At 39.4% G+C, this 24796-nt stretch overlaps 1 protein-coding gene across 1 annotated transcript; it reads right to left on the bottom strand.

Moving 5' to 3' along the window:
- Positions 1-6344: 6344 nt before the first annotated feature.
- Positions 6345-15828, bottom strand: LOC132827454 (transmembrane protein 17-like). Its single transcript, XM_060844141.1, has 4 exons — positions 15711-15828; positions 14428-14531; positions 13213-13326; positions 6345-6644 (listed from the first exon to the last, which is right to left on the bottom strand). The coding sequence occupies exons 1-4, from the start codon at positions 15826-15828 to the stop codon at positions 6345-6347; spliced, it is 636 nt and encodes a 211-aa protein (XP_060700124.1).
- Positions 15829-24796: the final 8968 nt, after the last annotated feature.

Raw genomic sequence — 24796 nt, 5'->3', positions numbered from 1 at the left:
ATCTTCAAAGCAGTAAAATAGGGAAATGGGTGTGCAGCAGCTGTAAAAGAGTTAAGGAGGTTAAAAACTCACGGGTAGGTATGATAGGCAGAATGGTTGCAGTGCAGAAAGATTTAGAGAAAAGGTTTCAGAGCACAGACCATGTCAGTTGAAGACTCTGTTGTCAATGTTTAAATGCAGGGGAGGAGGCAGCACAACATGCCGGAGTCAAATATTTCTGGTGAAGACAGAATTTTTGCCCTTAAAAATTGCAGTTCATAGTTTCTGTCAAACCTCTCATAAAAAAGTTTCCATTGACTGGAGCTAGGAGCATGGTTGCTATGTCTTCATGGCAATCTTCATTTAAGATCACTTGTCACAATTGGCAAGTTCCTATAGTTGAATCTACTTCATGTTTTCTCAAGATAATCAGAGGTAACTGTCAGACTCTGTAACAATCAGTGACTAGCAAAATGAAGTGTGATGGCTGTTGTATCATATCTGACATGTGGTAGCCATGCTAACAGCAAAGCTTTTATTTTATATTAGTAGGTCTCAGATTATTGTATTTCTGATGAACTGGGAATGTGCTTTTGTAAGATGCCTAGAATGTGAGAGGAATTAGTGTAATCATGATAAGTGAATGTTATACATAAGTCTTTTAATTTCTATGTGCATCATGATATTGTTGAACAAGTCAGAAGATACTGAAGCGTGAAGTTTGTTTTGAAGTTTGGTGTGAAAAATACAGAGCAGGAGCCAACTTACTTTCTGTCCAATTTTGGTTTCACTGTAGAAGATAATCAAGCCAGTGTGCAATGGGCTGCTGATTCACCATTGCTCAAGTTCATGCTACTAGAAAGGTAATGGATGAAAAGGTATTATTTTGTCAGGAAGTATATTCCACATTGAAGTGTTTAACTGTGGGTGTTTCAGATGAGTATCTGACTGCAGGTGTCATGTTGCAGTATCTGAATGTAAATTTTATGTTGAATTGCCAGACTTTGTTGACCTTCATGGAATACTGACACTATTGTAGTTTATTTAGCAAGTGAACTTGTCTTTTGTTCTAAAATTCCCTTCATGAAACGTGTTTCATCCTATTGTCCTGACTGGGAAGTTCCCCCAGACTTTATGTAATTCTAGAAGTTACATGAAAATTCAGGGGATGAAGGGCTTATGCCTGAAACATCAACTCTCCTGCTCCTCCTATGCTGCCTGACTTGCTGTGCTTTTTTCAGTTTTAGACTCTGACTCTCCAGTATCTGCAGTCCTCACTTTCTCCTGAATTTTGAAAGTAAGTCACCTGTGTAACTTTACTGTGGGAAAAATGTGATCTGCTCATCCTCAGCTTTTAAAATTTGGGTCAGGTATCTGCAACTTGTCCTCTCAATAAAGGAGATGGAAAAATGGTTCAACTTTCTATCCAGGACTTTGGCTGCTGCAAGCTATTCAAAGACAATTATTAAAAAAAACAAGTTTTATCACGTTTACATTCTGAGTTACTCAGATCACTTTTTATACACCAGGTTTAATGCTTTCAATTATTTCTATAATTTACTATTTACAGCACATTACATTTCTTGCACTATTTTAACTGTCTGATAGCATTCAAATGTCAACAGAAAATGTTTAATTTTAAATAGGACCATGAAGCAAACAGATGACTCACAGCATGTAACTATAGTATTGTGGTTGGTATCTAAATCCTCCTCTAGGAAACTGTAATTTCAATTTCCATTTGCAGTAATAGACTGTGAGTTTGATTAACCTGCCTCAACTTGCAGCCTAGACTATATCATTCACCTTATGATAAAGATTTCAATTTAAGGTTGGTTCAATTAGCATGATGTTATTTTTCTCATGTACTTACAGATATCATATTCCTAACTTTTATGGTAGACTTCTTGAAATTAACTTTAAAAAGTGGACAGTGTGCTGCAAAAAAAAACTTCCGAGGGTCAGCTGACTTTTTGCGATTTCTGCACAAAGATTTAACCTAGGTCTTAGGAAAATTCTGAAATTGTGAATGCCTTCCCTTAAAAAAAACAAAATCCAAAACCATTTGTAATCCAATCCTTTCTATTGACTGAAAATCATAGTCAATACTCCCTAACCCCACACCCTAGGCTCTGTATCTGCAGGCTCAATCCTTAACAAAGGGATATGCTGAGTTAAAAATCACACAACACCAGGTTATAGTCCAATAAATTTATTTGGAAGTACTAGCTTTCGGAGTGCTGCTCCTTCATCAGGTGGTTCATCAGGCAGCACTCCGAAAGCTAGTGCTTCCAAATAAATTTATTGGACTATAACCAGGTGGTGTGTGATTTTTAACTTTGTAAAAACAATGACTGCAGATGCTGGAAACCAGGTTCTGAAGTAGAGTGGTGCTGGAAAAGCACAGCAGTTCAGCCAGCATCCGAACTTTGTAAGGCCCAGTCCAACACCAGCATCTCCAAATCATGGATATGCTGAGAAAGTAGTTTATCGAAACCAGGTATGAACAGTCACCATTCATGCCCCATTGTGTTGCAATGGCTTCTTATTTTGAATCCTTTGTGTGAACAATGGAAGTAATGATCACAGAGTTGACATGATCAAAACTGTCTACAGATGTCAAGGTTTATTTTATTCCAAGATCAATTTATTTATCGCCAGAGTCAAGTCAGCCTGCAAACCAACAGAACAAAGGGAACAGCAAACAGAATGGAACAAACACAGAGAATACCAAAGAAACTCAACTGGCAGCATCTGTAGAGAGAGAAAAACAGAATTAATTTTTTTAGTCCAGTATGGCTCTTTTTCAGAACTTCTTTGGAAAACTGGAACGCTCCTTGAACAAACAGTTAGCCCAACAGTAGGAGAGAGCGAAAGAGAGAGAGAAATAGAGAGAGAGAGAGAGAGAGAGATTCATTTGTTCAGTTTTGTCTTTTCTGTTAATGGATGTTAAGGTTTGAGGCACTGCAACTGAATAAACACACTTTGGAGTGCAGGTTCATATTGCTTGAAAGTGGAGACACAGGTAGCTAGGATAGTGAAGAAAGTGTTTGGTATATAAACGTTTATTGGTCAGTGCATTGACTATAGGAGTTGGGAGGTCACGTTGCGGCTGTACATGATTATGATTTGGCCTCTTTTGGAATACTGTATGCAATTCTGATTTCTCTCCTATAGGAAAGATGTTGTGAAACGTGAAAGGGTTCAGAACAGAACAAGGAGGTTGACAGGGTTGGAGGGTTTGAGCTATAGGGAGAGGCTAAGTAGGCTGGGGATATTTCAGGTGGAAGATGAAGTGTCCTTCTTCCAATTTGTGGTCTGATTCATTGTGGCAATGGAGGAGGCTGAGGATGGTCATGTCGGAAAGGGAGTGGGAGGGAGAATTAAAATAGACGGTGACTGAGAGGTCAGATCTGCCCTTGTGGGCCCGGCTGAGATGTTTGGCAAAATGTTCCCTTACTATATGTTTGGTCTCTCTGATGTAGGGAAGACCACATTGGGAATACCAGATACATTAAACTAGGTTGGAGAAGGGGCAGGTGAACCTCTGTCTCACCTAGAAGCACTGTTTGGGGCCCTGAATGGAGATGAGGAGGTGGAATGCCAGCAGGTTTTGCATCTTTTCCGGTTGCAGAGGAAGGTACCCACGCGTTTGGGGTGGGGGGGGGGTGGTTTGTGGGGAGAGTGGCATGAACCAAGGATTGGCGAAGGGAATGATCTTTACAGAAAGTGAGAGGGTTGGGGAGGGGAAGATGTTCTTGGTGATGTGGTCTAGTCGGAGTTGGAGAAAGTGTTTAAGGATGATGTGTTGGATGCAGAGACTGATGGTAACTCTGGACAAGGTGGACCCTGTCTTTATTGCGTTTGGTGATGGGGGAGCAGTTACAATAGTGGAACAAGGAATGGAGACAGGACCGTGGAGGGCTGCCTGGAACGAAGAGGGGGGAAAGCACTTTGTTCAAAATAGCTTAACATCTGGGATGCTTGGGAGTGGAATGTAGGTTACAGGCAGTGAAATGGAAACCGAGAGGCTAGCCTAATCCTCCTGTGTGAGGAATTTTTTTTTTAAATTAAAAAGTGTATATATGCTCTTCCTTGAGTCATAGAGTCATAGAGATGTATAACATAGAAATAGACCCTTCGGTCCAACCTGTCCATGCCGACCAGATATCCCAACCCAATCTAGTCCCACCTGCCAGCACCCGGTCCACATCACTCCAAACTCTTCCTATTCATATACCCATCCAAATGCCTCTTAAATGTTGCAATTGTACTCCACCACCACTTCCTATGGCAGCTCATTCCATACACATACCACCCTCTGTGTGAAAAGGTTGCCCCTTAGGTCTCTTTTATATCTTTCTCCTCTCCCTATAGCTCAAATCCTCCAACCCTGGCAAAATCCTTGTAAATCTTTTCTGAACCCTTTCAAGTTTCACAACATCTTTCCAATAGGAAGGAGACCAGAATTGCACACAATATTCCAACAGTGGCCTAACCAATGTCCTGTACGGCTGCAACATGACCTCCCAACTCCTGTATTCAATACTCTGACCCATAAAAGAAAGCATACCAAATGCCTTCTTCACTATCCTATCTACCTGTGACTCCACTTTCAGGGAGCTATGAACTTGAAATCCAAGTTCTCTTTGTTCAGCAACACTCCCTCGGACCTTACAATTAGATGTATCAGTCCTGCTAAGATTTGCTTTCCCAAAATGCAGCACCTCACATTTATCTGAATTAAACTCCATCTGCCAATTCTCAGCCCATTGGCCAATCTGGTCCAGATCCTGTTGTAATCTGAGGTAACCCTCTTCACTGTCCACTACACCTCCAATTTTGGTGACATCTGAAAACTTACTAAGTGCACCTCTTATGCTCGCATCCAAATCATTTATGTAAATAACAAAAGTAGAGGAACCAGCACTGATCCTTGTGGCACTCCACTGGTCACAAGCCTCCAGTCTGAAAAACAACCCTCCACCACCACCCTCTGTCTTCTACCATTGAGCAACTTATGTATGCAAATCGCTAAATGTAATCTTGCTAATCAGTCTCCCATGGGGAACCTTGTTGAACGCCTTACTGAAATCCAAATAGATCACATCTACTGCTCTGCCCTCATCAATCCTCTTTGTTACTTTTTCAAAAAACTCAATCAAGCTTGTGAGGCATGATTTCCCACGCACCAAGCCATGTTGACTATCCCTAATCAGTCCTTGTCTTTCCAAATACATGTACATCCTGTCCCTCAGGATTCCTCCAATAACTTGTCCACCACCGATGTCAGGCTCACTGGTCTATAGATCCCTGGCTTGTCCTTACCACCCTTCTTAAACAGTGGCACCACGTTTGCCAACCTCCAGTCTTCTGGCACCACACCTGTGACTATTGAAGATACAAATATCTCAGCAAGAGGCCCAGCAATCATTTCTCTAGCTTCCCACAGAGTTCAAGGTTCCACCTGATCAGGTCCTGGGGATTTATCCATCTTTACCCTTTTCAAGACATCCAGCACTTCCTCCTCTGTCATCTGGACATTTTGCAAGATTTCACCATCTATTTCCCTATAGTCTATATCTTCCATAACCTTTTCCATGGTAAATACTGATGCAAAATACTCATTTAGTATCTCCCCCGTTTTCTGTGGCTCCACACAAAGGCCACCTTGATGATCTTTGAGGGGCCCTATTCTCTCCCTAGTTACCCTTTTGTCCTTAGTGTATTTATGAAAACCCTTTGGATTCTCCTTAATTCTATTTGCCAAAGCTATGTCGTGTCCTCTTTTTGCCCTCCTGATTTCCTTGTTAAGTATACTCCTACTTCCTTTATACTCTTCTAAGGATTCACTCGATCCTCTGTATACCTGACATATGCTTCCTTCTTTTTCTTAACCAAACCCTCAATTTCTTTCATTCCAGAAGAAGTGTATATTAGCAAAAGTCAGGTTCAAATTAGGCTGACAATCTTTCAGTCACTTGAAGAGCTGTCTGGAAGGGCACAGGGAGAGCTGGGACAAGGGAGAGAACCAAAAAAAATAGTTTCAATAAGCAATATTAAAAAATTCAGCCATACACAAACAACATAGGCAATTCAATTTTCACAAAGATTGGCTTTATTTAAAAAAAAGTATTGTGGCAGTTTTCTGTAGGTTTAATACATAAAGCTGTGAAACTTTCCTAGTCCTACTCATTGACTGAAATACACTGAAACAAACATCAATTCTTTCACACAGCAGTCACCTCACAACAATAGAACAGAAGTGTTGGCATTTGCAATGGTATAATTCACAGGAATAATGGTGGGATCTGCATCCATTAACATGGTTGGGAGCTTCAATACACATGGAACTTTGTACTTCACTAAACATTGGAAACAGAGTTCCTTCCATGTCGAATACCTGTTCCTTGTCTCCTTTTGTTCTGTTGTGAATGTTCTGTCTTTTGAAAGTGCTGAAGGTAAAAGCGTGTAGCCAAGTGGTTTGTCATTTGTCTTAGGGCCTGGAATCCCACAACCAATTCAAAAACCAGGAAGGTCAAGTAGAGAATGTGAATAGTCTGCTCCAGGGGTAAAATGATGATAGATGGATCAGTGAGGAAGAAGAGAATAATAGGTAGCTGGATTGTAAAGGATAGCAACCAAAATCCAGCTAACTCTGGCAGCTGCAGGTCAAAATCCAAAAGGCAGATCAGGAGCTGACACACAATAATAATCAGTACTTTAAACAAAATTTAAATCATTAGGAACATACAAAACAAATTGGCCCCACAAGCCTTTTTAATCATTCATTGAAATCATGATTGATCAGTATCTTACATAATCAATTCACATTGGCTTTATAATCCTTAAAGGCCTTGCTTAGCAAAACTCTTATGCTAGATAAGATTTAAATGTATTATTTGTGCCAACATCTACTGATTTGTTTTATATGAAATAGGTCCATATATCTAATAAGTTTGCATCAAGATGTGTTTCCAACTTTTTTCTTGAATTTCTTGGTTTAACTTGACAGATACTGTCAGGTCTACACTCCAGCAACTGAAACATTTTCTTTCTGTCTACCCAATGACTTCCTTTCAAAATCTTGAATGCCCTGCTCAAATTGTCCCCATCTTCAATAGTCCATGGAATTCAAGCTTACTGTATATAATGTTGAAGAAGGGCTCATGCCCGAAACATCGATTCTCCTGCTGCTTGGATGCTGCCTGACCTGCTGCGCTTTTCCAGCAACACATTTTCAGCTCTGATCTCCAACATCCGCAGTCCTCACTTCCTTCTGTATATTATGTTTCCCAATAACAAAACCTTTGAGGCTCTGGTAACATTCTGATAAATCTGCATTGCAATTTTCCCTCGCTAATATTCAGGCTGTACTGAATCATAATATAGTTGCAGCACAGAAGGAGGCTAATCAGCCTGCCATGTTCAGCACTGGCTCCCCAAAAGAACAATTTATCTATAGTATTACAGTATAACTTTACAAAGTTAAAAATCACACAATGCCAGAATATAGTCCAACAGGTTTATTTGGAAGCACTAGCTTTTGGAGCGCTGCTTCTTCATCAGGGGTTCCCCTTTAGTCCTGCATATGTAGATCTCTATGACTCTGTAACAGGTCATTTATACTTTGTGGTTGCCATTCAGTTTAATCTATCAATCAGGATTGAGATGAATTGCAATTGGGTTGAGCTGCAAAACTGAGATGTATCTGCACAGATCATCATTTGGTAGTCCTTGATAATTACTGAAAAAAATACACATTTTCTTGAACCTTTTCATCTTGAACACATCAAGACATTCACAAGAATACCAACATATAGGGAAGTGTTTTATTCTGAGTAAAAATAGAGGGCTGATTTATTGCAAGTAGGCTCTGACTGGCAGGGGTAGTACCATGGAGAATGTACTAGTTAGATGATGATTGGCACTTAACTGTCAAGTTTTGTATAAATTAAACCAGACTGATTGACTCAGTTGGTCAAAGCATTGCCCTGAAGAATGAACCAGAGAGAGGCTGTAACCTCTTTGGTTAAATTGAAGCAGGTACAATGTGTGTACATGTTCTTTCGGTCAGCAAAGAATAGCACCCTGTGTGTACCTTCCATAACAAACAAAAATAGCACACTGTTGCTCAAATGTTTGAGATTTCTTTTGAGAAATCTACTATGGTCTCTCTACTATTGATTACTGTGAACCTATTCTCATTTGTCAGTATGGAATTTGGTACCCCTACAGTTCTACACACACCATCTATTTGGCTAATTCAGCAACCTTGTAAATACAGTCCAAGCCATTTGCTCATTGTGCAAGCTTAATACTGAAATAAGACACATAAAAACTATCTTGTGAAATAATAGCTACTTTGATTTGATCATTTCTTGCTGCAAGTCATGCAAACTCATGACTGGACCTAAGGATGTCACATTCAGTTCTGATACGTGCACAGTCTGCCTCTGATTACCATGAAAGGGGATTTCAAAATGTATTTGAGCAGCAGGCTATTCCATGTTGCTGCTATACAGTTACACCTTGAGTTGTTACGGGATGCTGCTTGCAAAACAAGATGGTATTTTGGCTACACACAAAACAGTAATGTATATGAATTTCAGTGACACTTGGTAAGTAGACAATATGTCCCAAAGGCTGGTGGGCTGTAACAGACAATCAATTGTATCTGTTTGGCTGCTCACAAAAAGAAAGGTATCATGGATACCCAATGTATGTTGTCCAACATTACATCGATTCTGCAAATGAACAACATTTGCTAAATAACCTTGACTGTATGAAGAATTACATTGGCAACCATTTCAGATTGTCACACAGGCTTGCAAGTACTAGAAGCTCCATGTATATACATTCACATAAGGTCCTTATCTTTGCAGATAGAAAGACCATGTACACACAGTATCTCTTTCAACTTGACGAAATAGGTGGCAGGCATATTTTGGTTCATTCCTCAGGGAAATGCTTTGACCAATCAGAGTCAACATGCTTGGTTTATGATTAAGCGAAGCTTACCAATTGACTGTCAGTCATCATCCAACTGAACATTCTTTACAGCAATTCCCTTATAATGCAAATTCACTTGCCAACAAATCAATACCCTTTTTTCATATCTGATATGGTGTTGTTCCCCCTTTACTGTAGTATCCTGTTGAGTGCAAGACAAAGAGCTTTAACAAAATATGTCTTCTTTCACCACTATTCAAATATACATATAATAGGATTCCTTTTACAATAAACAACTGGATTTAATTTTAAAGTCACATAATATTTGCTGATTGCATTAAATAGACAGAAATCCTAAAGGCCAGATATTTTAATTAAAGAAAAGATGGCTAAAAAAAACTTAATGTCCAAAACAATCCAATTTTATCTTTCAATTGCTAATTTCAGATATTTAAAGCATTTTCTGTTTCTTCAAAATCATCCTTATTTCTAAACACTGTAAACTGAAATTTTCTGAACTTAGACATTTTATTAGAGTGTTAAATTTCATGAGAAGTTGTAAATTTAGGAAGTGCATTTAGATAATGAGGTAAGCATGTTTTGCTGGTTGACAGTTGTTGCAAGCAGAATTAACTCACATATTCTGAATTTTTATACAGGGAGATTTGATTTTATTGTCGTATTCTGCATGTTTATGGATATTTTCTTAATGCCTCGAATCAATGGAACTAATCAAATTCTCCATTTGATATGCATCCTATTTTGTTTGGCTCCACTGAAGATGAACTTACATTTCTCGACAAAAGAATAGATGACTTTGGTTTCTGAATAACTCTGAAGCCGTCTATGTATGAATGCAGTGAGAACTGGTCAGTATTGAGGTTTGGGCTGACAAGTAGTAAGAGACATTCATACCATACAACAGCCAGGCAATGACCATTGTAGAAAATGTAACCATTTCCTACTGACACTCAGTGTCATTATCATTGCAGATACCTCCACCATCAACATCCTGAGATTGCTATTGACCAGAAACTAAACTGAACTAGCCATAAACACTGTGTCTAAAAGATCAGATCAGTGACTCGAAATCCTGCAGTGAGTAATTCACCGTCTGACTCTCCAAAGTCTGTCCATTATCTACAAGTTAGGTGTGTGATTGAATACACCTTCTTGCCTGGATGACTATGGCTTTAATAATACTCAAGTGGCATGGCACCACTCAAGGCAAAGCAACCCTCTTGTCCAGAACCAAATCCTTCCATTGTGGACACTCAGTAGCAGCAGGGCACACCATCGACAAGATGCATTGCAGAAACTCACCAAGGATCCTTGGACAGCACCTCCTAAATCCATGATCACTATTTTCCAAGGACAATGGCAGCAGTTAGATAGGAAAATTACCACCTGCAATTTCCCCTAGAAGTCACTTAGCATGCTGAAACATATCATCATTCCTTCACTGTCGCTGTGTTAATATCCTAGAACTCCCTTCCAAATAGCAATGTGGGTCTACACAATACTCCCTCCATTTATTTTTCAACGTGCGGACCTTTTTGCTTTGTGCTCTGAAACCACGTCCGAAATTGGAAATCATTGGTACATGGAACGACCTGTAGAGAACCTCAGGGGAACCTAGCGCAGTGTAGTGGAAACATTAGGTCTACTTACACCAAATGGACTGCAGAGGTTAAAAGAAACAGCTCAGTACCACTTTCCCAAGGGCGACTAGGGATGGAAATTTAATGCTGACACAACCAATGACGTCCATATTTCATGTTGAATTTTTAAAAAATTCTGTTCCATTTCTCTTACTGTTCTACAAGTTCAGCAGGGATCTGAAAGGATGTTGTTTATAGTTCCCCAGTTTGAAATTTGTGCCTTGGTGCACTGAGCAAAAACACATGACTAAATTAGGTTAAAATACCAATCATTTCTCCCTTCTTTCTCTGGAGATGCTGCATCATGTTAAGATTAAAGTCTACAGGTCTAGATTCCCCTTCTGTAAGTGCCAACAGTGATTGTTAGCAACCTATTGATTCAAAGGAATGTCACAGTTGAGTCTGAATATGCATCTTATTAAGGCATTTATCTCTTCAATAGGAAAGATTTCGTAAATTTACTGGTAAATGCCAGGTGTTGATGGTAAATGTTGGGGCTAGATCGGGTTGGGATATCTGTCGGCATGGACGGGTTGGACTGAAGGGTCTGTTCCTATGCTGTACATCTTGCTTACCCAATGAGTCATTGGTGGAGTATGCAGGGAGAAACACTTATGGCTGTTGGAGATTGTGCTGCATAGTGTGAAATGACATAACTTTGTCCAGCTCCAAAAATCATATTTTTTGCATGTATTCAGAAGTTGATCCACTTTTGCAGTTACAATATGTGATGTTTGTATTAGCATTGAGCCCTATTTATTTACCTTGTAAGTGCATATTTTACCATGTGAAGCAGTGAACAGATGACTCAAGCTGTTTTATGAAGAAGATGCACAGCAGTTTAAGGCTCACCAGCATGAAGCAGATTCCCCATTGTGAATGATGAAGAGAAATTAGGCTTCCAACAAAACCAATGAAGCTGTTCATGTTAAAAAATTGCTAACTTGTCAAGGAACTGTGCTGCAGCAAGGAAATTTGCTGTGAGTGAAAAGTTGATGTGAGAGTGGAAGAGGGAGGAGTCTGCCCTGAAGAAGGTGCCCAAGGCCAAATATATAATCAGAGCAGGGGGCAGCCCACTGGTGTGATCTTGAGAAAAATGCATCAGAATGGGTCATCAAATATTGTCAGAATGGTTTCATTGCCATCAGGTATGCAATGTGTATAAAAGCACTGAAGTAGGTCAAATCAAACTGCGAGTCCAGCAAAAATTTTAGAGCACCAATCAGTTAGGTGTGGCTGCTTTCTGGAATTAAAACATCTACTGTACAGCCAAAGGCTAAGATTGCTCACAGACTAGCTCGGTTTTGCCATAATTACCAGTTTCTAGCAACTCATTATTAGACTGAGGCAAAAAACATAAACACCAGTTGTGAATGAAATCCCCATGTGTTTTGGTATGCCCAGCAACCAAGCTGCAGAGTGGCAAGGTTTGAAAACAGCTGTATTAAAGTCGAGAAGACATAAGAGGCTGCATGGCTGACTGAACAATATTAAAGTCTAAAGTAATTTCCCACTGTTAAACACTCCAAAATACAACCACAACCACATTCCAAAAATTATGTTTTGTGCAAGGATTTGTGTGCATGTTGCTGATAATGATTAGATGGACAAGAAAGCCTTCTGGTGCCCTAAGGTTATGGGGAGAAAGAATGTGATTTATTACTGTTTGACATCTTCAGATCCTGTCAAAACAGTGAGACGAAGAGGACCCTACAAAGAATTAACATCCACATTGAGCTCAGCATGAAGGGATTTAACATCAGTACTTCAATCTTTGAATCTACGTCTCAGCAAGCCATTCAGTATAATTTCCATGCCAAATGGAATAGGTGGGTAGTTGATAATTAAAATCTTCACAAAGAATGGAAATACATTGACTGGCCCATTTGATGTTTTGGGTTTTGTTGTCTTGTCATGTCATGAAATGTTATTAATGCACAAACTGTCATAAAATCATTCAGAAGATGAAATATTCAATTCAATGGATGGACAGGAAGATGATTTTTGTAGAGGGGTAGCTCTGAAACCAGCAAAGTTTCCACCAAACTCTTGAAACCAGCAAACTGAACATTCAGGTCAGAGTGGAATCCTTCCAATGATGCTGGAGCCAAAGTGACTCCGAATGAATTCAGTGAATTCTGCATCTCTGCACAGAAAGAGGGTGAGACAAAACATTGAATGTTTTCAAGAAGATATTGATATAGTTCTTAAAGCTAAAGGCAACAAAGATTATGGGGAGAAAGCAGGATCAGGGAACTGAGCTGGATGATTAGCCATGATCATACCAAATGCAGAGCAGACTCAAAAGGCAGAATTGCCCATTGCTTCTCTTATTTTCTGTTTTGCTATGTATCAGATATCAAAGGGAATAAATTTGGTGAGATTTAAAATGGTTTCATTGTACTTTATTCAATAAACTGTGCTGCATTAATTTTGTATGAATTACCAGTGTTATGAATTTCTTTCATAATTCAAAATGGCAGTTAGCTCGATCCACACTGCTGGTTCACATTTTATACTCAGTGTGAAAATCGACCTCAGCTTTTGTAGCAATTGTAAGAAGCTACACAGCTGGACTGAAACCAACAATTATGGCAATATTCATTTCTAAGTCACTCACCTTTTCCTGCAAGTTTCCCATGTAGCCCAGATAAAGTCGGACACATTCAATTAATGTGAGAATTGTCACAGCCATCAAAAGCAACCACTGGTAGTATCCTGGTAAAAGGCTGTACTGTTCCAGGGAGGGAGGTGAAGAGAGACAGAGCTCGTCAGTACATCACAATTCAATGTGATTGGTTAATTAGGGCTAAGAACAAGCCTTAATTAAGTTTAACTGCAAGAATGAGAACTATAGATATTTCTATATTAATTAGTAGACTATACCATTAATTAATTATCACCTATTTAATATTATATGTCTGCAGTAGAACAAATGACAACATTCCAATGTTACCTTTACAAAGTTCATTGTAGTTGTTCAGGGAGAGGTGGGCGTCGCAGGGAGTGGAGTGCATCATTTCCCCCTCCAACTCTATTTTGATTTAGTCCCTGCCCTCCCCTTCACTGTTTTGATCACACAGCATTGCCCTTTGATGTGAAGGACACTGCTTGTCACTGGCCACTCGGGTGTTTTCCTATTTTTCTGGTGGTGGAAATTAAATAAAGATTTGTGCACTTTGTGTCTCTCACTGCGTCTCACACCTGCACACGCACACTATGGTGCTGGGGAAAAAAAATAAGCACTACCGCAATTAGGCGGTAGTGCGGGGGTTAATAAAAAAAAAGATAAAAAATACAAAGTTCAGTGTTGAAGGGTTTTATCAACCCAAACTTGGCTCTCTCATAGTAAACTCTCTCCATATTGATCACATCACCCCACTTCCCAATTCCAATCTTGATTCCTCCCACCATTCCAATTTATTTTCTCCAAATCTTTCCGTCAGTTGGAACTAATTGCTCCACCAGTGTTTTGCTAATCTTGGCTCTCTGCTCCGGTGTTATCTTTAAGCTATCCTTATAGCTATCTGTAGCAGCTATGTTTGGGAATTCAGAATGGAAACGTAACCTGTCTCTCAATACTTCCCTGTACTTTGTTGCTGCGTCAAAGACCTTAAGTAAGTCTGGTTATTAGCTATAAAATGCATACCCCAACTTAATGCTCTTTTCTAGAGCAATCACTCGGTTTTTATCAAGACTTATTGCTGTAGGTGAGTTCATGGACTTGCTCACTGTTAACTAGATTTTTTCCTTTGAATCCTGACAGAAATCCCATTTGGCTCCTTCTTGTTGGTTGACACAGGAGTATCAATAGAGCCTCACAAATAATGTTTACCTTAAGTTGAAGCATGGTCACTTCCGATGTCCACCAGAATGGAAAGAAGAAGACATTGAAATACAGTGTCATCTGCAAGGGTAAGCTGGACACCACCTCATTAGCTATTAACAGAAAAACTCAACTCAATGAATTATTAAACATTTTTATTGTGATAATTAGTAGTAACAGAACCAAGATCATTTTAGCTGTAAACGTGTACGCATTATTCCACATAATTATACACGGTTAAGAAGTTACAGAGCAAGAAAGCTAGTGAAAGTGTCTAGCAGCTAATGATTTAAATAAAGCATTTTATTTTATTCCTGGGGACTGAAAGTATTTAGTAGTTTTCACAACTAATCCTATTCAATTAAGGCATATGGAAGATAATAAGAAAAAATCGTGATCTGGTTAAACTCCATAGTCTGAATAAAAAGGCCTCTATAGTAAGTTCTGCCAATTGTCATGGCATTACCTACTGTTAACACATTTTGAAAACTTTCTAAATTAACCAATACACTATACCACTAACCAGAAGCACATGAATGAGACAAGTATTGTTTGCCATTTGTGCAAAACAAAACATCATCTACCCTTCAAAAATAGTTAATTTGTTGTTAAAGATTTTGAGACATACAGCCGTCGAGTCACACAACATGGAAACAGACCCTTCGGTCCAACCCAGGCCACGTCGACCATAATCCCAAACTAAACTAGTCCCATCTGCCTTCTCCTGGCCCACGTGAAAGGCTTTATAGAAATGCAAGGTGCTCCTTTTGTTTTAGTTACAAGTTATTGCTTAATCTAAGCTTCCATTTTAAAATATCCCTGTAAGATTTTATAAAATTTGTATTTGATGGTGATAAAAACTGCTAGGCCAATCTGTACAATACTAATACTATAATGCAAAACCAGGGGTAGCATAAACCTATAGGACTTTGGGTTGTTTGTACCCCTGAATGTATTATCTTGGGCTATTTAAATTTTAACGATCTAAGTAACATAATTTGCCATATTTTCTTTATAACTTGTTGAGTTCTTATTTCTATCACAGTATATGGAAATAGACACAATCTGGGTTACAGCTGGTGTTGTTGCACCTTCCTGCACAAACATATGCTGTCATAGACCTTTGGGTTATTGCCAATATTTTATGGGAGTTCCCTGTTAAATTGCCATGTTTGTCAGTCTGGGTTATTACTAGGACTGTGCATGAGAATTCCTTCTATAAGCCTGTCATAGTTTGTGTTATTACCAGTTGTTACAGGTGTAAATTTGCATTTTCTGCTGATGTGACTTACCTGAAATATTGTTATGTCCTTTGCCACAGTCTCGAGTTTTAGTGCTGATGAAAAGAGATCCACTGAAGTTGGTCAGATTCTGACTGATATTATGAGGCAGAGAAGAGTACAGAGACATGGCTAGTAGAGAAATCTGTTCCATTTGAGTTAAATCCTTCATAATCCCAGCACCATCTGACCTGCAGTAATACAGCAATCTCCTGCAACAGCAGCCAAAATACCAGATACGTACAACACTCTGATATCCTGGAGTATTTGTCAGTGCCATATAAAATATTAATTATACTGTTCACCTGTATATTATTGTTAAAATCAGTCTTTTAAAAGTTTTATTTTTATTGAAAAAAATAGATTTTTTAATATTACAACAAATACAAAACAATAATTTAAAACTGTACAAAAAAGAACACAAGAAAAAAGTACAAATTATAAATACAAATGTACAAATATATACAGAAAAATATAGAATAAAAAAACCCAACTAACTATTTAACTAAATAAATAATAACTAACATCAAACCAATAAATAGTAATAACTCAACTCAGCCAAACAAGACATTTATATGTTCACAGTTCCTCCTCCCTGGATATTGGACTCGTAAAACACAATTGTTATGGTGGCAAATAAATCTGTATCCAGGTATTCCAAAAAGGGCTGCCATAAAAATTCTCAGTTTCGTGGTGTACCATACTTGTGAGAAAATCCAAGGGGATATGCTCCATAACAATCTTCTGCTAACCTGACAGGCCCGGGGGTTTTTGGATACCCAACCCAGCAAGATATTCTTTCTTCCGCAAAAAGTGATGACATTTAAAAGATTTTTCTTATGCGCCTCTGCAGAGAACACACTGGGCAGGCCGAGAAGAAGAGCGATCGGGTCCTTCTCCACCCTTACACCCAAAATCCTCTCCATTGCACCCGCCACAGTACTCCAGTATGTTTGAAGCCTACCACAGGACCAGAGACAATGGGTAAGTGCGCTGGTACAGACCTTGCGCTTGGGACATGTTGAAGATACCCCCGGTTTAAATTTTGACAAATGGTCCGGAGCCAAGTGGACCCTGTGGACATCCTTCAACTGTAAAGCATGGGTTCTATTGCAAATTGATATCTTTATTGTGTTTTCCCAAATATCTTTCCATGTTTTGGAGGAGTCTTCAACACTTAGCTCCCTCTCCCACATCCTGCAGAGTTGATTGAACCCATCTGAGAGGGCACCCACCAATTGTTGATAGAAAGAGCTGACAGAAAGTGTACTCTTAGCATTGAGCACCCTCCTCTCTATGTTGGATTTGTAGGAATCAATAAAAACAGTAGTCTTTTTTTGAATATAATCCCTAACTTGAAAATAACGAAAGAGGTCTCTGTTAGGTAGCTCGTATTTCCGTGTTAACTGATCAAAGGACATCATTATGTCTCCCTCAAATAAATTGCATTAAAAAGGCATAAAAAAGATGTTTTGCCAATATTGCCTTCCCTCTGCCAAATTGCCCTCTATGCTTTAACAGTATTGATAACTATTGGGTTATTGCAATATTCCCTAACTGTCCTCATTTTGTCCAAAAACAGCAAGCTAGTAAGGGGGCACCTTGCCTGCCAGGTTTCGATATCTAGCCATATTGAAAGAAGATTCCCACAGGCCCAACTACTCACGTAGGACAAAAGCGAGCTCAGTTGGTAGGTTTTAATGTCCGGAAGATCCACTCCCCCCAATCTGTGAGGCAATTGCAGTTTAACTAATTTAATAAGGGGCCGCTTACAATGCCAAATAAAAGAGCTGAACCAGCCGTTCAGTCTCCTGAATGTTTGCTTATCGAAAATCAGGGGGAGCCTCTGTATAGGGTTAAGCAAACGGGGGAGAACATTCATCTTAATAAGCGTTATCCGACCCAACCACGAGACTGGAAGCGCCTTCCATCTTTGAGGGTCTTGTTTGATTTTGTCAAATAATTGAACAAAATTAGCTTTGAACAGCCAATCCAGAACCGGAGTATTGAATATGTCCAAATACACAAAACCGCCCTGTGATCACTTAAATGGGAATCAATATTTGCCCTCAAGACCTTGTACCTTTGTAAGACCACCCATCGGCATAGCCTCTGATTTTGCAAAATTAATCTCGTACCCTGAAAAGGAATCAAATGCTCGGATGCATTGTATCAGACAAGGCACTGAAATTGTTGGATTTGACAAAAAATTAGAACATCGTCTGCAATCAACGAAATCTGATGTAATTTTGACCCCACATATGGAGCTGATAAATTAGGATCTCTACGAATGGCCTCCGCCAATGGTTCAATCACCAACGTAGAAAGCAGTGGCGAGAGGAGACAGGCCTGCCGGCTGCCCCTAAAAACATTAAAATTACTTGATCATACTCCATTGGTGATGACCGCAGCAAGTGGGCCAAGAATCTTTACCCATCTTATAAAGATTTCACCCAAACAAACCGCTCCAGAGTATAAAAAAGGTACGGCCACTCAACTTGGTCAAATGCCTTCTCTGCATTTAGAGAAATCACCAATCCCTGTATTGACTGTTGCTGACATGCTTGAGTTACATTAAGCAGCCTCCTAACATTATTGAAGGATGTACGGCCTTTTATGAAGCCCGTCTGATCCTCTTTAACAATAGAATTCAATACAGTCTCTAGCTTTAATGAAAGAGTCATTTAGGAGGATTTTAAAGTCCACATTTAAGAGTGAAATGGGCCTGTATGGAGCACAGGCCTCCAGACCCTTCCCTTTTTTAAGAATAAATGAAATATTGGTCTCTCTCAGAGATGGCAGGAGACAACCATGGCTGTATAAGTCATGAAACATGTTGGGCATTGTCCTGACTGTATGTTTATAAATTCCTGAAAAAAATTCACTGGGGACGTCCGCTAGGACCGGGCGTCTTCCACTCTGAAGCTGCCTCACAGCTTCCTGCACCTTTTGCTCTGATAGGGGGCATTGAGAAATAACTCTTGTTCGGGGGTCATGCCCGGGAGCTCCAGATCCTTAAAAAAAACATTCCATTTTGGTGTACCCCTCCTCACAACCCTCAGATTGATATAACTGAGTGTAAAATCTCTGGAATGCCACATTAATCTTTTTAGAATCACATGTTAGGTTCACAGACTTTTCCCTAATCGCCATAATAGTTCCGTTTCCTGGTGACATATTCTAAGTATTTGCCTGGCCTGTCACCAAGCTCATATAACTTTGCTTTTCAAAGGTAAGCTCCTTATTTGCCGTCTGTGTGAGCACGGAATACAATGCAGACTGTAGCGCCGTAACTCTCTGTAGTTTGACCAACAAGAACCTGTCAAAGTAGGCCTTCTCAGCTGCCTTCAACTGTGCTTCGAGGAGACATTGCTGCTCACCCTTCTGCCACTTCCTACTGGCAGAGTAGGAAATAACTAACCGCTGGCATAGATTTTGGCAGTTTCCCAAAGGATGGATGGGCTACTAACCAAGCCTAAGTTAATGTCTAGGAACATCCAAAATTCCTGGGAAAAATACTCCACAAACTTATTATCCTTGAGGATAAAAGGGGTCCATTCGTCAGTGCCTCAAACCCATTGTAACATCCTTAATCTTAACCTACAGATACACTGGAGCATGATCAGAGATGGTAATATTACCAATCGTACAAGATGCCACCAAGTCCAGGGTTGCCACAGGGGTCAAAAAAAATCAATCCTGGTGTGACAGCTGTGTGGATTGGAAAAAAATGTAAAATCCCTGCCTGTAGGGTGGAGATGCCTCCAGGCGTCCACCAACCCTAACTCCACACACAGATTCACTAATTGTTTAGTTTGTGCAGAAGGTATTCAAATGTTCCCTATCATCCAAGTGTGTCTCCTGTAACAAAGCAATATCCACCTTCTCCTTTCTAAGACTCAAAAATACCTTCTTCCTCTTAATTGGTGAATGACCTCCCTTGATATTCCAGGTACACCATTTAATCAAGTCATTATCCAAAGCCTTCTGCAGTAACATTCAAATTCGAGAGGAGGAACCTGAATCACAAATCACTGAGCCTTAGTGTCACATGATCCATCAAACATAAAAACTACATAAACTAAAACCACTACATTTAACAAACCTACAAAACTGTCAAAGATTAAAAACAGCAAAAACCAAAATACAAACCAACATATAAATCGCCAACCGCGGTGAATAGCAGAACTCACCCCCGCCCAAAAGGGGCAACTACCCATCCCAAACTGTCCAAAAATAGGCATCTAGCTATGCCAACCATTTCCCCTCCTCCTAGCTAGCGACACACTGCAAACACAAGCAGAAAGCACAATATGAATAAAATTTTTTTTTAAAATAAAAAACGGAGAAAATACTCCACCATCCTTTGGTATAAGTTAACTTAACTTAGAAATTCAAATTATTACCAATAGAAACAATAGTAGGAAAAGGTCCAACCTGACTTACTCTGTTTTTTTTTAAAACAATTAAGGCATACTCAAACAACACTACTATTTGTACATACTAAATTGTTTAGATTAAGTTAATTTGTCCACAAAGTCTCATGCCTTCTCCGACACGTCAAAGAGATGTACGGATCCCAAGCTCCCTCCGTCTTCTCTTGACACCGTCATAAGATTTTCACTGAAAAGTCCTGGAAGACCATGATCCTGGAAGCCCTCGTAAATTAGGGCCTTCGGATCCTTCCCCTGGATTCTGGAAGCTTCCACGATTCTCTCCTTACTTCTATAGTGTTGAAAATGCACTTGGAGAGGAAGGACGTTAACCCAGACCTAACCTCTGCACTGTGACCCTCTCCATCTTCAAGCCTCTCATGCCAGCCTCCAAATTAAGGTATTTTGACAACCAGTCCTCAATAAATTCTGCCAGCTGCTCACCTTCCTTACCCTCAGGCAGACTGACGATCTAAATGTTTTTTCTCCTCTCTCAAGATCCACTTGGTCATGCAAATTACAGACATCTGTCTTTAGGGCTTGGATCCTATCCTTGAAGGAACTGGCATCAGCTTCCACCATTGTGACTCTGTGCTCAATCTCATCCGTTCTCTTTTCCAGGTCTCCCATTTGCTGTTCATGCTTCTACGGCATGATAGAGATCGGGGCTAGCTTCTCCTCTATCTGCTTACTCAACATCTCATGAGATTTCGTGAGTTCCTTCACCAGGACCTGGTAGGTAATAGAGTTCAAGATTCCTGCAGGCTGGGCCGCAGGCCCGGCCTTAGATGCTCCTCCTCCCTTCTTCGGCATCTCTGGACGGCAAGAAATGTTGGTAAGTTAACTTTTCACAGTTTCCTGGGACTCCACAACCTTTCTAGTGTCTCAGGGTATCATGATGGCCTGGGTTAAAAGCTCGTCCCGCTTGTGCTGTGGTGCAGAGCTCTGCAATGTGATCCTCCAGTCTTTTTTAAATATTTTATTAACAAAAGTATTGTAGAAGTAAATACTAGCTATCCTTGAAATATATTTGTAGTAACAATAAAATAAAATTTGATATTCATCAAATCATACAATAAGAAGCCATTCGTTTCTGCACTGACCCTTACCAAGAACATTCCTGCTTGTCCTACTTCTGTTGTTTCTCCATATTCCTGCAATTTCTTTTCTTCTTAAAGTGCTTATCCAACTGCTGTTTGAAGCCTCCTATTTAATCTATATCTGCCATGTTATCCAGTATTGCAGTTGAAAATACTAAATATTTATTGCATAAAAACAATTTTCCATGCAGCACCTCTGGTATTAAAACACTTCTTACCTTTATCTGCATTTAGAGTCACATACCATGGAAACAGACTCTTAAATCCAATGCGTTTGTGCCAACCAGACATGATGAAGGGCTTTTTGCCCGAAACATGATTTTCTTGCTCCTTGGATGCTGCCTGACCTGCTGTTCTTTTCCAGCACCACTTTCTTGACTTTAACCTCCAGCATCTGCAGTCCTCACTTTTGCCAACCTGAACTGGTCCCATTTGCCAGCATTTGGCCCATATCCCTCTAAACTCTTCCTAGTTATATACCCATCCAGATTCCTTTTAAAAGTTGTAATTGTACCGGCCTCAACCACTTCCCCTAGCAGATTGTTCCATACAACCTCTGACCCTCCAGGAAGCAAAGTCCAGCCTATTCAGCCTTTCCCTATAGATCAAACCCTCCAGGCCCTGCAACATCCTTGTAAAACTTTTCCGTACCCTATCATATTTAACAACACCTTTCCCATAGAAGGACAACCAGAATTGTATGCAATGTTCTAAAAGTGACCTCATCAATGTCCTGTACAGCTACAACATGACGTCCGAATTCTTATATTCAATCTTCTGACCAATTGAGGCAGGTGTGTCAAGTGTCTTCCTCATCACCTTGTCTGACTGCAACTCCACTTTCAAGGAACTATGCACCTGCACCCCTTGGTCTCTGTTCAGCAACACTCCCCATAACTGCCCATATGGTTAAGGTCATGTTGTACTCTGAGCTAACCTTCTTCACTGTCCACTACTTCACTAATTTTGGTGTCATCTGCAAATTTACTAACCATACCTCCTATATTTACATCCAAATCATTTCTATAAATGACAATAAGCAGTGGATCCAACACTAATATTGTGGAATACTGCTGGTGACAGGCCAGTCTGAAAAGCAACCCCCACCATCCCCCTTTATCTCCAACCTTCGGGTCAACTTTATATCCAAATGGCGAGTTGATCTAACTTTGCTAACCAATCTACCATACACCTACTTGTCAAACGCCTTATTGAAGTCTATGTTGACAATGTCCACGCTAATCCCTCATCAATCTTCTTTGTCACTTCTTCAAAAAACTCAAGCAATTTAGTGACGCATGATTTCCCATGCACAAAGCCATGTTGACTATCCCTAATTAATCCTTACCTTTCCAAATACATATAAATCTTTCCTTCAGAATGCCTTCCAACAACTTATCCACCACTGACATCAGGCTTACTGATCTATTGTTCCCTGGTTTTTCTTTCCATCTACACCAATGTCCTTGTCCTTTAATAGTTTATTCCAGATAGAGTTATTATTGATTCTTTCCACATGAAATAGTTTACCTTTGTTGATTCATTGAATCCATGGACAGTTATTAATGTTCTGAACTCGATAATATCACAATGGTGTAGCATCTCAGCTTGGATATGGACTGATATGATGAAAAATGGCCAATTACTAGTGTTTGTTCATCATGTTAAAAATAATGGACAAAGAGGTGGAATTGTGATATTATAAACTTCAGAACTTTAATAATTGTTCATGGTTTGAATGAATCAACAAAAGATAAACTGTTACACAAGGAAAGCAGCAGCAATAACTCTGGAATAAATTATTAAAGACAAGGACAAACTTTTACAGGAATTGAAAGCAATTAGCCATGCCTGGGAGTTGAAACTACATGAACAAAACTGCCTTGATATCTGCTTGATAACTAGCTTCTTTATGCCATAAGGACAACTGATTGTTTAACTGCTTAAATTCTTCTGCAGGGCACAGTAAATGCCAAATATAACAAGGAGATAGTGAGGATTGCAAATACTGGAAAGTCAGAGTCGATAAAGTGTGGAGCTGGAAAAGCTCAGCAGTTCAAGTAGCATCAGAGGAGTAGGAGAGTTGACATTTTAGGTCATGACTGCAGACTTGCAGTAACTTGGAATGAAAGGACTTTTTTAAAAAAAATCAATAATATCACACAGACCTGAGATGAGAATCTGTATAAGAATCCAACACCAGAACTCTCTGTTTAATAGAGCTTCATTGAACAACTTTGCATAAGGATCAAACCCTGGACACATCCGAAGAGAAACACAATTTGATGAAATGGTAGCTAAATTCCACCATTAATCTGGTAATAGTCAAGTTGGCTTGTAAGGTTTAACTTGTTCACTTAAGGGCCTTATTTTGGTTGCTACATACAATAAAGTTTAAATCATTGTTTCAGTACTTGATTGTCTGAGAGATTTCTTAATAAGCAGGTGAATTAGAGGTATCTTGTAGCAATTTACCCAAAATAGGTCCAAACCTGGTCTGACTAGTACCTTGTATCGTTTTGGTAGGCCTTCTCAATTTTATACTCTTTTTCCTTTAAAGATCAACATTCCTTTTGCCATCTCTATTACCTAATTGGATGCTAGCTCTTTGACAGTGTTGTGTGAACACTTCTAAATACCTCTGTACTGCACCTTACTGCAATATTTCTCCATTTAAATAATATTCAACTCCTCTATTCATCCTGCAAAAGTGCTTAACCTCTCTTTCCCACATTCTACTTCATCTGCCTAGGTCTGCATCCATGTGCATTGTCACCTTCAACACTTGCCTTTCCACCTATTTTTGTGTCATTTAGAAACCTGCCTACAATTCTTTCCCCACCCAAGTCATTAATACACATTGTAAATAATTGTGGCCTCATCACTGATCCTGTTGCACTCTATAAGGTACAAGTTATCGTCAGAGGTAAGTATGGGGGAGAGAAATGGGTCTGGGTGGGTTAGTCTTCAGAGGGTTGGTATGGACTTGTAGGGCCAAAGGACCTGTTTCCATACTATAGGGAATCTAATCTTTAACATGCCTCCACATCCTAAATCTGTCTTCTCTTAGTTAACCAATCCAGTACCTAAACTAATATGTTACATCCAATAACATGGGCTCATATCTTATAAAGCAGCCTAACCTGTGGTACCTTCTGGAAATCTGCTGATTTCCCCATGTGTTCTCACCTCAAGAGAACTGTAATAAGTTTGTTAGGCATGATTTTTCCTTCATGAAGCTATACTTTCTCTGCTTGATTATATAACTGCTCTCCTTGATTACAGACTCAAAAGAACTATTTTCAGAATTCAAAGCAAGCAGCTAGATCTGTACCTTAAATTTTCACCTAGTATTTGCAATTATGTCATGTATCTGTGAAGTCATTTTTTTTTGAGAATTAGACTCTAGTCTAAGAACTTCAGACACTGATGATATATTTTCTTTGGAAATCTCATTCAATGCAGACACAAGTGAATTCAGCCTGAAATATTATGCTTCAGAATGTGTAATGCAGAATAATTTTATTTCAGAATGTTGTGAAATCACTTTTGTAACAGTGTTCAA

Source organism: Hemiscyllium ocellatum, chromosome 24, assembly GCF_020745735.1.
Source record: "Hemiscyllium ocellatum isolate sHemOce1 chromosome 24, sHemOce1.pat.X.cur, whole genome shotgun sequence".
NCBI classification, from domain to species: Eukaryota; Metazoa; Chordata; class Chondrichthyes; order Orectolobiformes; family Hemiscylliidae; genus Hemiscyllium; species Hemiscyllium ocellatum.
This window is presented reverse-complemented; position numbering and strand designations above follow the sequence as displayed.